The sequence below is a fragment of the Callithrix jacchus genome, chromosome 5 (genome assembly GCF_049354715.1).
Source record: "Callithrix jacchus isolate 240 chromosome 5, calJac240_pri, whole genome shotgun sequence".
Taxonomy (NCBI): Eukaryota; Metazoa; Chordata; class Mammalia; order Primates; family Cebidae; genus Callithrix; species Callithrix jacchus.
The window spans coordinates 118,201,943-118,219,520 of NC_133506.1; the positions used below are offsets into that span (position 1 = coordinate 118,201,943).

At 42.9% G+C, this 17,578-nt stretch overlaps 1 protein-coding gene across 1 annotated transcript in view; it reads left to right on the forward strand.

Moving 5' to 3' along the window:
• Nucleotides 1-16,545, forward strand: part of CBX1 (chromobox 1) — a 30,324-nt gene extending 13,779 nt beyond the window's left edge. Inside the window, exons 2-5 of the mRNA XM_002748485.6 lie at nucleotides 9,406-9,582; nucleotides 10,275-10,452; nucleotides 11,041-11,135; nucleotides 15,030-16,545. Of these exons, the coding sequence (XP_002748531.3) occupies nucleotides 9,443-9,582; nucleotides 10,275-10,452; nucleotides 11,041-11,135; nucleotides 15,030-15,174 (558 nt within the window). The 5' untranslated portion in view covers nucleotides 9,406-9,442 and the 3' untranslated portion in view covers nucleotides 15,175-16,545. The remainder of the gene's footprint in view (nucleotides 1-9,405; nucleotides 9,583-10,274; nucleotides 10,453-11,040; nucleotides 11,136-15,029) is intronic.
• Nucleotides 16,546-17,578: the final 1,033 nt, after the last annotated feature.

A 17,578-nucleotide genomic window follows, 5' to 3' on the forward strand; every position in this document is an offset into this window, starting at 1 on the left:
GGTTCACTGCCAATGTCTGCTGCATGGGTTTAAGTGATTCTTGTACCTCAGCCTCTTGAGTAGCTGGGAATACAGGCATGTGCGACCACAACCGCCTAATTTTTATTTTATTATTATTTTTTGAGATGGAGTTTCACTCTTGTTGCCTAGGCTGGAGTGCAATGGCGCCATCTCAGCTCGCTACAACTTTCACCTCCCAGGTTCAAGCGATTCTCCTGCCTCAGCCTCCAAGTAGCTGGCATTACAGGCATGCGTCACCATGCCCAGCTAATTTTGTAGTTTTATTATAAGAGATGGAGTGTCACCATGTTGGTCAGGCTGGTCTCGAACTCCCCACATCAGGTGATCCACCCACCTTGGCCTCAGCCTCAACCTCCCAAAGTACTGGGATTACAGGTGTGAGAGCCACTGTACCCAGCCTAACTGGCTAATTTTTTTGTACTTTTAGTAGTCATGATTTTGCCATGTTGGCCAGGCTGTTCCCAAACTGCTGAATTGACATTTTCTCAGTAGTTCTCTCTGTAGTCTAATTGCTACATGTTTAACTTCAAAAATTCCATGCTATGTAGCACTTGTCAATTTAAAAGACTCAGAGACTGCTGGGGCATTAAAAACCCAGCTTTGTTTCTGTCTGCAGATTTAATAAACAATACCTTCATATTCCAGAAACCAATTAAAAATCATTGTTTTTTTTTTTTTAACGGAGCCATACCTTTCAGTATCATTACCAGTCACTTTCTTATTGACAAATTGTAGGGAGGAGTCATCTGAAGAGACCTCTCTCTCCTTCCTTTCCTTGTACAGGATGGAGTTTTCTCTGTAGGTTTGTAGCTAGCTGCTAATTGTTTTTTTTTTTTTTTTTGAGATGGAATCTTGCTCTGTACCCAGGCTGGAGTGCAGTGGCACCATCTCGGCTCACTGCAACTGCTGCCTCCCAGGTTCAAGTGATTCTCCTGCCTCAGCCTGCCAAGTAGCTGGGACTACAGGTGCGCGCCACTACACCCAACTAAGTTTTGTATTTTTAGTAGAGATGGGGTTTCACCATGTTGGCCAGGATGGTCTGGGTCTCTTGACCTCATGATCTGCCTGCCTCAGCCTTCCAAAGTGCTGGGAGAGCCCAGCCGAGCTGCTAGTTTTGTGTGTGCAACAGGGTATTTAGCCTAATCTTGCTAGATGGCCTTACTGAAATGCTATGCTCCGTTATCATTGTGTGACCTTAGGTGATTTATTTCATCTAAATTTGATCTATTTATGAGGTAGAGATAACATCTGAATGGCTTTTCTCACAGGATGGTTTTGAAGATTAAATGAGATCATAGCACTTTGTTAACTGTGAAGTATAATGCAAATGTAAACTATTGTTTTTTAGGAGTCTTCAAATGTAGCAGACTCAGTGAATATTCAGGTAAAAATTACAGCAATTCTAGATCTTTTTTTTTTGAGACGGAGTTTCACTCTTGTTACCCAGGTTGGAGTGCAATGGCATGATCTCGGTTCACCGCAACCTCCGCCTCCTGGGTTCAGGCAAATCCCAGCCTCCCGAGTAGCTGGGATTACAGGCGCGCACTACCATGCCCAGCTAATTTTTGTATTTTTAGTAGAGACGTGGTTTCATCTTGTTGACCAGGATGATCTTGATCTCTTGACCTCGTGATCTACCCGCCTCGGCCTCCCAAAGTGATGGGATTATAGGCGTGAGCCACTGCACCCGGCCTTAGATCTTTTTTTTTGTCTGCAGTATTGTGATATAAACCATACGAGTTGGCTAAGTAGGACTCAAACCCGTTGAGGTTTGAGTACATACTGTAAAGCGACACTTGTGAGTTTGTAATCCAGTTTCCTCAGTTACTAGCTTCGACTAGTAACTAGTAACCAGAGTCAGTAGTACCTAGACTGACTAGTTACACTAGTAATGAGTCACTAGTACCCAGACTGACTAGTTATACTAGTAACCAGAGTTACTAGTCAAAGCTAGTAACTGAGGAGTATTGTAAATAATAAACGAATAGGCAGGATGCTGTGATTCATGCCTGTAATCTCAATACTTTGGGAGGCCAAAGCAGGAGAATAATGTGAGGCCAGGAGTTTAAGAGAAGCCTGGACAACAAAGCAAGACCTTGTCTCCACCAAAAAAATTGAAAAAGTTAGCCAGGTTTGGTGGTACATGCCTGTAGTCCTAGCTACTTGGGAGGAAGGCTTGAGCCCAGGAAGTAGAGGCTGCAGTAAGTTATGAGCAGATCATTCTACTCCAGTCTAGGCAACAGAGGGGAGACCCTGTGTCTAAAAAAATTTTTTTTTAATAAATGAGTAAAGTGTAATAGTACCTTGCACATAATAAGCACTCAGTATTATTAGATATTGCAGTGAAACTTTCAGGTAAACATGGTTGATTGAACCACATGGTTCTAATCCCTTTAAAAAAACCCACACAAATAGCGGTAAAAGGATTTTTTTTTGAGATGGAATTTCACTCTTGCTGCCCAGGCTGGAGTCCAATGGTGCTATCTTGGCTCACTACAACGTCCGCCTCCCAGGTTCAAGCAATTCTCCTGCCTCAGCCTCCCAAATAGCTGTGATTACAGGCACCTGCCACCACACCCAGCTAATGTTTTGGATTTTTAGCAGAGACAGGATATCACCATGTTGGCTAGGCTGGTCTCAAACTCCAGACCTCAGGTGATCCACTTGGCTCAGCCTCCCATAGTGCTGGGATTACAGGCATGAGCCACCGCACCACCCAGCCCATAAAAGGACTTTTAAAGAGACAAGAAAAATAGAAAAAAGACAAGCAGAGAATAGATGTCAGAACAGATGGAAAACTAGTTACTGACCAGAAAAAGCTAAAAATTAAGTAGGGCTAGATTTAGGAAGAGCCAAGAAGGTACAACAAGCCAGTTTGTGTTACAGGATTCTGGAAAGGCCACTAGGTACCCCTGGCAATGGGGGTGCTCATGGAATTCAGAAAATGGGAATTGGCCAGGCTCGATGGCTCACACGTAATCCCAGCACTTTGGGAGACTGAGATGGGAGTATCACTTGAGTCCAGGAGTTAAAGACTAGCCCGGGTGGCATGGCAAAACCCTGTCTTTAAAAAAATAAATTAAGTAAAAGGAACATTGGTAAATAGGCTTATACCCCTGCCTCAATTTCCTCTCTCACCCAGACAGGAAACAGGTTTCTTTCTGGAGAAATTGGCCCAAGGGTGAGGAGCTGTGGATAGTTTGGAAGATGCCCAACAAAATATCTAGGTCTTTGATCAGTCATCCTACAGTGAAACCATGGCCTAACAGCAATGTATTCAACTTCCAAACAATATTAAAAAGATATTTAGTTGATAAATAATTTGGAGGAAGGAAAAACATCTAATAAAATTGCCTACTAACAAAGATGTAATAGTAAAAAAGCTTAGAGTCCAAAAGCTTAATTTCAGGATTAAGATATCTGAGTTAACTAGAACTGTTGGCCCATGTGTACATCTTGTGATATTCTATCATACTTTGACCCTTTATTCAATAATTATATGGCTTCTATAAGGCCTGTCATCAAATTTTTAAAAAATGATAATTGTGGCATTAAAAAAAATAAAATTGCCAGGCGTGGTGGCTCACACTTGCAATCCCAGCACTTTGGGAGGCTGAGGTGAGTGGATCACTTGAGGTCAGAAGTTGGAGAACAGCCTGGCCAACATGGTGAAACCCTGTCTTTACTAAACATACAAAAAAAAAAAAATAGCCAGGAGTGGTGCTGTGCATCTGTAATCCCAGCTACTCGGGAGGCCGAGGCAGGAGGATTGTTTGGACCTGGGAGGTGGAGGTTGCAGTGAGTCGAGTTTGAAACACTGTACTCCAGCCTGGGCAACACAGTAAGTCTCCCTCTCAAAAAAAAAAGTTAAAATAAAATTAATAGATCATTTTTCCTTTTCTGTCTTTTAAAGATAAAGTCTTGCTTTTTCACCCCAGCTGGAGTGTGGTGGCACAATCACAGCTCACAGCAGCCTCAACCTCCATGCTTAAGCAATCCTCCTAACACACCCAGCCGATTATTTTTTGTAGAGATGGGGTCACACTATGTTGCCCAGGCTGGTCTCAAACAAAGGGAGGAGAAGCTTGCAGTAGGTAGAGATCAGTTAGAAGCTATGCTGACCCTTTAGGTGAATAATAGTCAGTGCTGTTTTTTCTTTGTTTTTTTGGCCAGGCCCCATGCCTGAAATCCCAGCATTTTGAGGGGTCAAGGCAGGTGGATCACTTGAGTCCAGGGATTCAAGACGAGCATTGGCAACATGGCAAAACCCCTTCTCTACCAAAATCGCAAAAGTTAGCGTGTCTCATAACCTGGTCTCTAAATAAACAAATAAATAGGCCAGGTGCAGTGGCTCACGTGTAATCCCAGCACTTTGGGAGGCCGAGGCCAGGAGTTCGAGACCAGCCTGACCAACAGGGTGAAACCCTATCTCTACTCAAAATACAAAATTAGCCAGGCTTGGTGGTGTGCACCTGTAATCCCAGCTACTGGGGAGGCTGAGGCAGGAGAATTGCTTGAACCAGGAGATGAAGGTTGTGATGAGCTGAGATTGTGCCACTGCACTCCAGCCTGGGCGACAGAGTAAGACTCCATCTCCACAAAAAAAAAAAAAAAAAAAAGCTACTTATTTTTCTAAGATAAATATAATTATTAAAGTAAATAATATAGATCCTCAGATAGCTCTGAATTCTGAAGCCATAGTGATAGAGTGCCTTTAATTATTTTGGAGATGGGATATTAGAGGACAGTAGTTGATTTTGGGGGGGATTGTGAGGGGTGTGTGTGTGTGTTGTTTATTTGGAGACAGGCTCTCATTCTGTCACCCAGGCTGGAGTCCAGTGGCACTATCACAGTTCATTATAACCTCAAACTCCTGGACTCAGGCAGTCTTCCCACCTCAGCCTCCCAAGTAGCTAGGATTACAAGCACACAACCGCCACACCTGACTAATTTGTAAAATAATAATAGTAAGTTTCACTCTGTCCCCAGGCTGGAATGCACTGGAGTGATCTTGGCTCATTACAACCTCTACCTCCCAGTTCAAGTGATTCTCCACCTTAGATTCCCGGGTAGGTGGGATTACAGGCGCACTCCATCAAGCCCAGCTAATTTTTGTATTTTAGTAGAGATGGGGTTTCACCATGTTGGCCAGACTGGTGTCCAGCTCCCAGCCTCAGGTGATCCACCCACATTGGCCTCCCAAAGTGCTGGGATTATAGGTGCAAGCCACAGTCCAGCCTAATTTATAAATCTTTTGTAGAGACAGCATCTTGCTATGTTGCTCAGGCTTGTCTTGAACTCCTGGGCTCAAAGAGTCCTCCCGCCTCAGCCTCCCAAAGTGTTGGGATCTCAGGCATGAGCCACCACACCTGGCCCAGTTGCTGATTTTGGACAGTCCATAACTCACTCCTTCCCTTCTGTCTGTTGAGAAAAGGAGTTGTGGTAGCCTAAAGGTGAGTTGTCAGTTTACTTTTCCCTGTGCTATAACCAAAGACTGACAATGAATCTTGCTACCCCTTCAACTGACAATGAAAGGAAGCAAGCAAAGAGTAGCATGTGCTCTTCGGAGAAAACACTGCATTTATCCAAGAGGAAAGTTAGATTTTTCTTTTCTCATAAAATAACACTTGTCATTGAGCAATCAGAATTCTGAAAATCTGAAAACATCTCCGTCCAGGAAGAAGCACATGCCCCTAAATCATAGGCTCAATAAAGCTAGCCAAGAATTAGCCAAAGATTACATGCAATCCACTGGTTCGTTTGTTTAGTAACAGAAGGAAAGGAAGACTCATCTAGAGTCTAAAAGACAACGAGGGGTTGGGTAGAGAAGGAAAGCTGAGTCTGTAGTGCGTAAATGGAGAGGAAGAGTGTTGAAAAGATAGCTGTATGAGCTGTTAACACTGATGTGTGTTCAGACAAGGTTCGGAACTGTGTGGACAAGGGTAGGATGTTGTCTTCAGCCACACTAAAAGGACCTCAGAAAAATATTATTTTCTGCCACCCTGCAAGATTTCAGAATACGTTCGGTGGAAGAAGTCTCTAAATTATTTATTATTAGACATTAAGCTTCAGGAAGGCAGGGACCATTTCTTATTTTCCTTAATGTCTAGTATTTAGCACAATGTCTAGAATTTTCTAGCAACCAAACGTTTATTAAGTCAACATTATTTATAGATGCAGACAGGAATATACTCTTGTTTCTGAGGCTATAAAGCATCTGTAGATGATATAACTGATTCATAATAATGATCCTGATATGAAAGGATTTGTTAATATTTCTTGTAGTCTGTAGATGGACTCTTTTATTTAATTATTTATTTTTTGAGACAGAGTCTTGCTCTGTCACCAGGCTGGTGGAGTGCAGTGGCGCAATCTTAGCTCACTGCTACCTCCACCTCCTGGGTTCAAGCAATTCTTCCACCTCAGCCTCCCGAGTAGATGGGACCACTGGCGCGTGCCAAATGCCTGGCCAATTTTTTTGTATTTTTAGTAGAGACGGTGTTTCACCATGTTGGCCAGGATGGTCTCGATCTCTTGACCTTGTGATCCGCCTACCTAGGCCTCCCAAAGTGCTGGGATTACAGGCGTGAGCCACCGTGCCCGGCCGATGGACTTTTTCTAAATTCTATCTATACATGCCAGTTTTAAAGTGTTTGGAAAAGTTTATGCTGGCCAGGTGGGTGGCTCATGTCTGTAATCTCAACACTTTGGGAGGTCAAGGCGAGCAAATCACAAGATGGAGTGGGGGAGAGAGAGAGACAGAGGGACAGAGAGAGACAGAGGTTTATGCTTTTCTGTGATACATCCATTTTTATATTTTGGCCAGTTTTGATGATCAGTTTTGTTTCATTCGTACAGCGCCATCTAGTGACAAAAATTGGTAATCATAAGAGGCTTTACTTCTGTCAGAAGTCAAAGAGTTGGGTCTGAGCACTGTAGCTAACCCCTGTTAATTCCAGTATTTGGGGAAACTGAAGTGGGCAGATCACTTGAGGTCAGGACCAGCCTGGGCAACATGCTGAACCCCATCTCTACCAAATATGAAAAAATTAACCGGGCATGGTGGCAGGTGCGAGTAGTCCCAGCTACTCAGGAGGCTGAGGTATGAGAATTGCCTTGAACCCTAGAGGCATAGGTGAGCTGAGATTGTGCCACTGTGTTCCAGCCTGGGCAACAGAGGGAGACTCTGTTCCCCGCCCCCTCAAAAAAAGTCAAATTTGGATGAAGGACAAAATAAAATAGATTTATAAGGGACTAGAATTTTAACACTGGAAAAACCCTTAGATGTTACCCAGCTTGATGATGTATTTGCATAAATACATCTGATGTTACCTCAGTTTACTCAGATTCTGTTGTCTTTGATAACTACAGTTCTTTTTTTCCCCACACTTGTTTTCCAAATTATTGCAGGGTTCCAGTTTAGAGAATTTCATGGTCATTCTGGCGTTTTTGTGACTCCTCTTAATAAATTGGAGGCCAGGTGTGATGGCTCATGCCTGTAATTTCAGCGCTTTGGGAGGCTGAGGCGTATCACTTGAGCCCAGGAGTTTGAAACAAGCCTGGGCAACATAGTGAGAACTTGTCTCCTAAAAATTTAAAAAACTAGCCAGGCATGGAGGCACACACCTGTGGTTCCAGCTACTCAAGAGACTGAGGCAGAAGGATCACTTGAACCCAGGAGTTCAAAGCTGCAGTGAGCCATAATTGCTTCACCTGCATTCCAGAGTAGGCTGTAGAGTGAGACACTGTCTCAAAAAAGAAAAAAGTTGTAAAATAAACGAAGTAGAATACGTTAACAAGAAACTTGTGAATTGTAAGTTCAATTCAGGAAAGACTGCATAAAGAACAAGGGAACTTGGCTGGGCACAGTGGCTCATGCCTGTAATCACAGCATTTTGGGAGGCCGAGGCGGGCAAATCACAAGATCAGGAGATTGAGACCATCCTAGCTAACATGGTGAAATCCTGTCTCTACTAAAAATACAAAAAGTAGCCAGGTGTGGTTGTGGGCACCTGTAGTCCCAGCTACTCAGGAGATTGAGTCAGGAGAATCGCTTGAACCCAGGAACCAGAGGTTGCAGTGAGCCAAGATCATGCACCATATTCCAGCCCGGGCAGCAGGGTGAGACTCCATCTCGAGAGAGAGACAGAGAGAGAGAGAGAGAGAGAGAACACTTTTCAGAGAGAACACTTTTCAGAACATGGTGTTTTAATCATGCAGAATAATGGATTATATTACATACATACACATATATGAAAGGAAAAAGTTAAACAGGTGTTTAATAGGACAAGCTGTTTTCCACAGTCAAAAATTGAAGTCCAGTACTTTGATGAAAAGAAAAACTTGGAATAGGAGAAAGTATGAGTCAGAGAGTAATATGTAACTTTGATTGATATGTGTACATTTTTAGGAGGACCGCTTTCTCATTTTGTTGCCCAGGCTGCAGTACAGTCATGCGATCTTGGCTCATGCCTGGCTAATTTTTGTATTTTCAGTAGAGACAGGGTCTTACCATGATGGCCAGGCTGGTCTCGAACTCCTGGCCTCAGGTGATCTGCCTGCCTTGGCCTCCCAAAGTGCTGGAATTTACAGGCATGAGCCACTGCGCCCGGCCTTCTTTCAATTTAATACATTATTTTAGCAACCATGCTCTTTACAGATTTTTTTTGTGAAGATAAGGTCTCGCTGTGTTCCCTAGGCTGGTCACATCTGCTGGGATGAGATGATGGCCAGCACACCTGGCCCTAGCTACCATGCTTTATGGTAAAAGGAGTATTGAGAGCCTTTTTAAATTAGAAAGAATGGACATAAAAATTTTAAATGGATGTACAAGAACAAATAACTTTGCTATGAAGGCCGGGCGAGGTGGCTTACACCTGTAATCCCAGCACTTTGGGAGGCTGAGACAGGCGGATTAACTGAGGTCAGGAGTTTGAGATCAGTCTGGCCAACACATAGTGAGACACCGTCTCTACTTTAAAAAAAAAAAAAAAGAAAATTGAAAATTAGCTGAGCATGGTGGCACATGCCTGTAGTTCCAGCTATTTGGGAAGCTGACACAGGAGAATTGCTTGAACTCAGGAGGCAGAGATTGTAGTGAGCTGAGATCACACCATTGCACTCCAGCCTGGGCAACAGAGCAAGACTCCATCTCAAAAAAAAAAAAAAGTTTTCTGTGAGATTAATTGGGGCTGTTTTATGAGCTTTCTGGCCGGACATATCAGAAAATGTGTGTATCAAGTGTGAGAATAGGCATAACACTTACTATAAACAACATACAGTATTATAGTCATCTGTCATGTCCCTGGTTTTCTTACCATTCAGATATTATCTAACCAATAAAAGTGCTCCCTAATGCCCTTTTTATTTCCTTTATCATTTTAGCAGCGTCACCCTTTATACCAGAAAGCTGGCGGGCACTATGGGGAAAAAACAAAACAAGAAGAAAGTCGAGGAGGTGCTAGAAGAGGAGGAAGAGGAATATGTGGTGGAAAAAGTTCTCGACCGTCGAGTGGTAAAGGGCAAAGTGGAATACCTCCTAAAGTGGAAGGGGTTCTCAGAGTAAGTTTCACTGACACAGGTAAATGTGGCCACCAGGTGTTTATCAGGAGTCTAGAGATGTATGAGACCTCCTGTACTGTGATGGATACAGTGTGGCTCTGGCCCCGCCTTCATGGCTTATTGTTTAATTAGGAATATGGCCTACTGCTTATAATACAAAGCAGAATGACTTCTCTTTTAAAATTCTTTCTTTTGAGATAAGGTCTCGCTCTGTCACCCAGGCTGGAGTACAGTGTGGTACAATCACAGCTCGCTGCAGCCTCAACCTCCCAGGCTAAAGCTATCCTCCCACCTCAGCCTTCTAAGTAGTTAGTACCACAGGCAAGCACCACCACGTCTCACTTAGTTGCCCAGGCTTCTCTCTTAACTCCTGTCCTCAAGCAATCTTCAGACCTGGGCCTCCCAAAGTGTTGGGACTACAGGCATGAGCCACTGTACCCAGACCATAGTAATCTCTGAGAAACAGTTTTGTATGTGGCTATAGACCAATTTAAATTTAGAAAGAAAAGTCATTTGCCTTTGAAGGAAGCAAGTTTCTTAGCTTTCTATTTATATTAAAAAGCCTCCCCATCCCCCAAGAAATTTCAGCTTTTCTGTGGACATCTGAGCGCTTGTCCTCTTACAATTATCCTTAGTATGAGTATACTTAATTTTGAGTGGAAAGTGTGACTTGCTGTACCCTCTGGTTTCAGTGAGGACAACACATGGGAGCCAGAAGAGAATCTGGATTGCCCCGACCTCATTGCCGAGTTTCTGCAGTCACAGAAAACAGCACATGAGACAGATAAATCGGAAGGAGGCAAGCGCAAAGCTGATTCTGATTCTGAAGATAAGGGAGAGGAGAGCAAACCAAAGAAGAAGAAAGAAGAGGTACGACTAGAATTAAGAATCTTTACTAGCCCACAATTCAAACTACTGTCAAAGTAGTTTTGTTCTGCTTTTTCTTGGATATCAGCAGCCATCTCTTAGTCGTGAAATCTTAGGTAGGCTAATGCCTACAAAATGAGAGCGTACTTTCATAAAGCCACATGATTTCTTACATTTTATCCATGGTACAGAGTAGTAAATGGAATACTTGCTGGGGACAGATATAAGGGCAAGTGAATTCATTCCTGTAAAAAATAGTTTTCAATGTTTAATCATTAAAAGGTGTGAGGTGGCTATTTTGACTTAATCAGTACCTTAAAGTAAGTTGTTTTTTGAGAATGAAAAGATAATTGTAAACATTGATTTTGCTTGGGCTGTATGTCCCTTCTCACATATGGGAGAATCTCAAGCGCTTCACGCATTGATTAATAATCACTCCAAAGGATTCTAAAAGCTCTGTTACTTTGAGCCAAAGTATTGGTGAAATGTTGGCAAAAGAGTTTGTTACATTAATCAGAGACACAGGAATGGTTCCAATCTGGATAATAGTCCCATATAGATAAAACTGTTCCGCCCATCTTGTTTTTACAGTCAGAAAAGCCACGAGGCTTTGCTCGAGGTTTGGAGCCGGAGCGGATTATTGGAGCTACAGACTCCAGTGGAGAGCTAATGTTCCTAATGAAATGGTGAGTCGGCCAGTGGCCCTGTGTGGTGGTTTTTCTTCTTCTCCCTGTTGGTTTCATACCAGAGGAAAACAGTTGGACCTTCAAAACTCCAGTCACCCAAGTGTGAAATTGTTAAGATGGCATAGTCCTTCAATAGTGACCTTCGGCCTGACTGCCAACTTGGACTCATGAGTTAAAGGTAGGAGCCCCTAAGAATCTCAGGTCTTTGCCCATATTTTTAGGAGGTGGGAGAATAAAAACTAGAGGGGAAGGAGTTTGAGAAGGAATCACATCTCACTAATGTAAATAAAGGGAGGGAAAATAATGAAATGTGATTGGACCACCCTCTCCTTCTACCCCCACTTAATAAAGATCGGGCTGGCCCCAGAATCAGAAGTTCTGCTTAATAATCAAGGTTAGGAAAGAATTTGTAGTTCTTCCTTTTGTCCTTTGTTAGATGCCTTTCAATTTGTGCAGATTCTACAGTTACAGAATCAGCCAGCAGGGGTCAGCAAGGCTCCTTAACTGCTGTCAAGCACAGAGCAAGCCCGCTTTTTTCCATTATGAGTATAAATACCAGTGATAGTAATGCTCCATGAAACAGCCTAATGAAGACAGTTATCCCAGCAATCTCTATAATTTTCCTAGTCTGTCAAAAGAAGATCATTCTTCCCATTTCTTTCCCATTGAAAATGCTTATGCCTTTTTTTCTCCCCCCAAAGTGGATCTCAGTCATTGTATTTTTTTTTTTTTTTTAAGTTAGAGTCTTGTTCTGTCACCCAGGCTGGATTGCAATGGTATGGTCTCAGCTCACTGCAATCTCTGCTTCTTGGGTTTAAACGATTCTCCCACCTATAGCTGGGACTATAGGTGCATGCCAACATGCCTAGTTAATTTTTGTATTTTTAGTAGAGACCGGGTTTAATTGTTTGCCAGGCCGGTCTCGAACTCTTAACCTTATGATCCGCCTGCCTCAGTCTCCCAAAGTTTTGGGATTACAGGCGTGAGCCACCTTGCCCGGCCAATCATTGTATTTAAAGTTAGGAAGGAATAATTCTAAGCCATTGCCAATGCAGGCAGCATTCTCAAAACTTTGTCTTTTGAAATATATATACACACACAATGTCTGTGGAGCTTTATCCTTTTGACAGTCCAGAACTTTCTCTGAAACTCCTGTCTGTACTAATTATTCTCCTTTACAGTATGGCTGGAGAGGCCTAACTTTAGCATCACTGAAAGCCAGAGTCACAACTAGCTAACCTATGCATTCCCTAGGCAGTTACTGGAGCTTGACCCTCTTTCAACTGATTTATTGTTTACCTGTAGGATAAAAGTTAATTTTTAAGATGCTGCTTATGGGGTGGGAGAAGTTATACCATGAGTTAATCAGTCTAGCTAGAAGATACTTTTTCTGCATGTGACTAATGGGAGTTACAGTAATTGCTTACGATTGCATTCCTTTGGTTGACTCACTATTGTCTTTTTTTTTTTTGAGATGGGGTCTCGATCCTTAGCCCAGGCTGCTGGAGTACAGTGGTGTGAGCTCGGCTCACTGCAGCCTCTGCCCCCCCCGCCCCAGGTTCAATGATTCTCCTGCCTCAGCCTCCCAAATAGCTGGGATTATAGGCACCCGCCACCTCGCCTGGCTAATATTTGTATTTTTAGTTGAGATTGGGTTTCACCATGTTGGCCAGGCTGGTCTCAAACTCCCAACCTCAGGTGATCCACCCATCTCAGCCTCCCAAAGTACTAGGATTACAGGTGTGAGCCACTGCACCTGGCTGACTCATTACTGTCCACAGGTTAAAATTGGATTTGATTCTAAGACCAAGTACATTTTAAAAAGTTACTTTACTGGAGAATAGGGATTCTTGTATATTTCCGAAAGTAGCAAATATTTCTAAGCAGTGAAATGACTGAATGTAACTCAGAGGGTGTTGTTCAGCTGTTAGCAGATGGCAGCATGCTTCAGATTCCCATTTCCCTCCCATTCTCCTGGATCCATTGTTCAAAAACATTTTTTTTTTTTTTTTTTTTTTTTTTTGAGACGGAGTTTTGATCTTGTTACCCAGGCTGCAATGGTGCGATCTTGGCTCACCGCAACCTCCGCCTCCTGGGTTCAAGCAGTTCTCCTGCCTCAGCCTCCTGAGTAGCTGGGACTATAGGCGCGCGCCACCATGCCCAGCTAATTTTTGTATTTTCAGTAGAGATGGGGTCATCCATGTTGACTAGGATGGTCTCGATCTCTTGACCTCGTGATCTACCCGCCTTGGCCTCCCAAAGTGCTGGGATTACAGGCGTGAGCCACCATGCCTGGCCTCAAAAACATATTTTATCGGCTTACTCTTCTGCTCCATGGGACTCTGTGGCTCTTGTTTCCTGTTGGGGTTCTGGAGGTTTTGGGTGGTGCTTTGTCAGAGATCTCATCAGATATCTCCTGCTTGCCTTATACTACTGCTTCTGTCTAGGACATTCCTAATAACCTGAAGATAGGAATTTTTTTTTTTTAAATACAGCAAGTTGGTGCTGGAAAAAAAATTAAAAATTAAAAAAATATATATATATTTTTTAATGAGACAGAGTCTTGCTCTGTCACCCAGGTTGGAGTGTAGACCCCTGTTCACTACATCCTCCACCTCGCGGGTTGTTCAAGCAATTCTTGTGTCTCAGCCTCCTGAGTAGCTGGGATTACAAATGCACGCCAATATGCCTGGCTAATTTTTGTATTTTTAGCAGCAATGGGGTTTTGCCATGTTGACTGGCTGGTCTTGAACTCCTGGGCCTGCCCACCTTGGCCCTCCAAAGTGCTGGGATTATGGGCATGAGCCACTGCACCCGGCCTAAGAGTTTACTCCTAATTCCCTTATAATGTGTATGATTTTCAAATTTTGAAAACATTTTAAAATTCAGAAAAATATGGCCCCCCCATTTTCTGCCTCCCAGTGTTGAAACAACATTTCAAAGCACCTGGAAGTTACGTAAGGATAGCATTTGTAAATGTCAGTGTAATTATGATTATGCAAGAAAGTGTCCACTTTGATTTGCTCTGGCCAGTGCCAGATGTGGTATTTTTAATTCTACTCCAGGCTGGGCATGGTGGCTCAAATCTGTAATCCCAACACTTTGGGAGCTTGAGGCAGGTGGATCACCTGAGGTCAGGAGTTCAAGACCAGCCTGGCCAACAGAGCAAAGCCCTGTCTCTATTAAAAATACAAAATTAGCCAGGTGTGGTAGCACATGCCTGTAGTCCCAGCTACTTGGGGAGGCTGAGGCAGGAGAACTGCTTGAACCCAGGAGGTGGAGGTTGTGGTGAGCCAAGATCACACCACTGCACGCCTGGGCGACAGAGTGAGATTCTGTCTCAAAAAAAAAAAAACCTATTACAAAGCCAAGATTTCTCCATGTGTTCATATCAGCTGGGATATGGCTTTTGGAAGAGTGAGGTAGCCTCTCTTCCCTCAGAGATTCAAAAAAGTCATGCTTTTGGGGACCTTTCCGAAATATTCAGATGTGACTGGTTAAGTCCAATGACCTGGCTTTTGACATACACAAATCCCCAGAGGGAATTTGCAACAGGAGAGTATCTCTGAGGATGTCACTTGACATAAAGTTGCCAGTAAATGCTGCTTAGGCCACGTTTTCATTGTTCCCTGCCTATTTTTCTAAAATTACTAATTTTTTAATTTTTATTTTATTTTTTTTAAGATGGGTTTTCACCATGTTGGCCAGGCTGGTCTGACTCCTGACGTCAGGTGATCCTCCCACCTCTGCCTCCCAAAGTGCTGGGATTACAGGCGTGAACCACCATGCCCAGCCTAAAATTACTGTTTTTAAAAGTTCTATCCCCTGGCTTATTCAACTTATGATAGACCACTAGCAGTTGGTCTCAAAGTCTCTCTTTGCTTTATTCTGCAGGAAAAACTCTGATGAGGCTGACCTGGTCCCTGCCAAGGAAGCCAATGTCAAGTGCCCACAGGTTGTCATATCCTTCTATGAGGAAAGGCTGACGTGGCATTCCTACCCCTCGGAGGATGATGACAAAAAAGATGACAAGAATTAACTCTCCTGAGTACCAGCCCCTGTCACATCTGACTGTGGGTTTCAAGTGGGAAGGGAAGGAGTTCTACTTGTCTTGACACCACAGAGGTGGCTTGAGAAGATGTCCTTTGAAGAGCCAGTATAGTTTCTGTGCCCTGCAGCAGCCCAAGTGCTTTAAAGCCCTTACAAGCTGTATAGTTTGCACACCCATCCCAGTGGAGGGGAAGGGGGTAAGTGTTTCAAGGCAACCTTTTCTGCACTTTGCTGAGAAAAGCAAAGGGCCTTCTATGAAGGACAAAACTTGCAGAATTGGGTGTGTGGGAGAGCAAAAAAATACTGTAGATCTTCAAAGAGCATCTCCACAACCCACAGCCTTCTTCCCAATAGTGTTAACTCTGCATTTTTACAGCATAGCATGTGTGTAGTTTTTGGCTATTACTGGTGTATTATTTGGGGGAGGGAGGGATGGGGAGGGGAGAAAGGGAGATGGGTAGCATCATTTTAATTAAATTTGGGGGCCTGAAAGGGGAAATGGTGAAGCAATGGAAAGAACAGACAACTAATGATATGCTTCTGTGTCCAGAATATTTTACTTTTCAAAAAAAAATGTCATTGGCACCATAAATAAGGACTGTGAGAGACTGTTTAAAAGCTGTGAATGTCTGAAACCTATAAGCCAAGGTGTTCCCTGCCTAAACTTACTGCTGTTCCCCACAAAGGACTAAGCCAGTTAATAAGTTACCAAAGTTGCCATTTTGGAAATGGAAATTGACTGAGGAGGGAAGGTCTTTTATTGGAGAGTATACAGTACAAGCAGATCATTCTGTCTCAGAGGTGCTAATTCCTGAAATTAGAAAACCTTTCTTTTCCAATAACAAAATTATAAATATCAGCTTGTTCATCCAAGCCACTGGCTGAGGTGTTGGGGAAAAGGAAGAGGGTGGTAGAGGAGATAAGACAGTAGGGAAAGATAAGGGCCTATGCTCTTAGTGGGGAGAACTCTTGGAGCCATTCTGTTTTTTTTGAGGTTTGAACTCTGAAACCATTGGTGGCAGCGTTCAGTCACTGACAGCACAAGTTTCACTGAATTGATTCCAGAGTTGGGTGACTTAAAAAACCTTGGTCCCAGGAGAAGATTAAACTTTCATACTGGGCAGTGTTCACTTTAAAACACACACACACTTTTTTAAAGAAATCCTAAGAAGTAACATACCCAAAATACTCTGTCTTGAGTCATGAAATCCATCAGTTCTTGATATTGTCTAGACTTGCATCTAGGGCTACATTGTAAAATCTTTTTAGGCATGTGTTAGATTTCTGTGAAAACTTTGTTTAAATGTAAACTTCATACTACACTGTCAGTTTTTGTCTTAATAAAACTATAGATTTATAATCCCTGATTTCTGTCTTAAGTCTTCCCAGGAACCCTTCTTACCTTATAGGTTCAGCCTGTTGGAAATCGCATCCTCACTTGGATGGTTTTATTTCTTGCTACAGGCTTGAAAATCTAGTGCCTGGCCTGAATCTTTAAGTGGTCTCACCATGTTAATTTAGTAAATACTGAGCATTTGTTGCTGCAGGGATTGTAAAGATGGTCCCATCATGCTGTCTTCAGTATTGCTGAAAGTTTATTGAGCACTCTGACCTGATAGCACTTGCAAACTATGGTATATTTGGAAACATGGGTTTTTGAGTTAGGTTTAGATCCTGCCTCAAGTATGTAATAGACCTTGGCTAAATTCTACTTCTCCAAAATTTTCCAGGAATTGGCCCTGTGTTTGAGCACTGACTGAAAACATTTTCTGCCTGTGATTCTAGAGCCAAAATTATAGCAGAAATAGCATTTCCACTGATACCTAATCAGTATAACAGTTGAGCACTACTCACTTGTGCAAAGCATAGGTTTAAAATAAACTGATGTGTACTTTTCCAAAAGCCTCCTCAGGAAAGTTCTGGGGAGACATAAATGGAGCTGGGGAACCTTACTGAAGGTCTGGGTCACAGACAGGCCTTCCTCCTGCACAGAGGTCTGAGTGTGTGCCCTTGTGGTGGTTGGCAGTAGCACAGCCATCGGTAGCTAATTAAGGGAGTTTAGGTGGAGGTGTTCTGGTTCTGTTCTGTACCATCAAATGCACTGAAATGAAACTGCAGCCTTGGTTTGTATCCCAAATGGGCTACCAGTCAGCTTTGGCCTTAACCTTTGGAACTGACTTCCTTGTCATTTGTGGCATTCCTGAGCTGTTGTAAAAACTTATTCTCCACCAGAGAAAACAGTAATACTGCTGTGCATGCAGTGAAAACTGAGTTGAAACTAGACAGAATTTTGTTATTTTTGAAAGCCATTTAGAACATCACTAGATCTATCGTTTAAGGACCAACTTTTATGATTGTTGAGGTCACAAATTCAAACTGCTACAAATACAAAT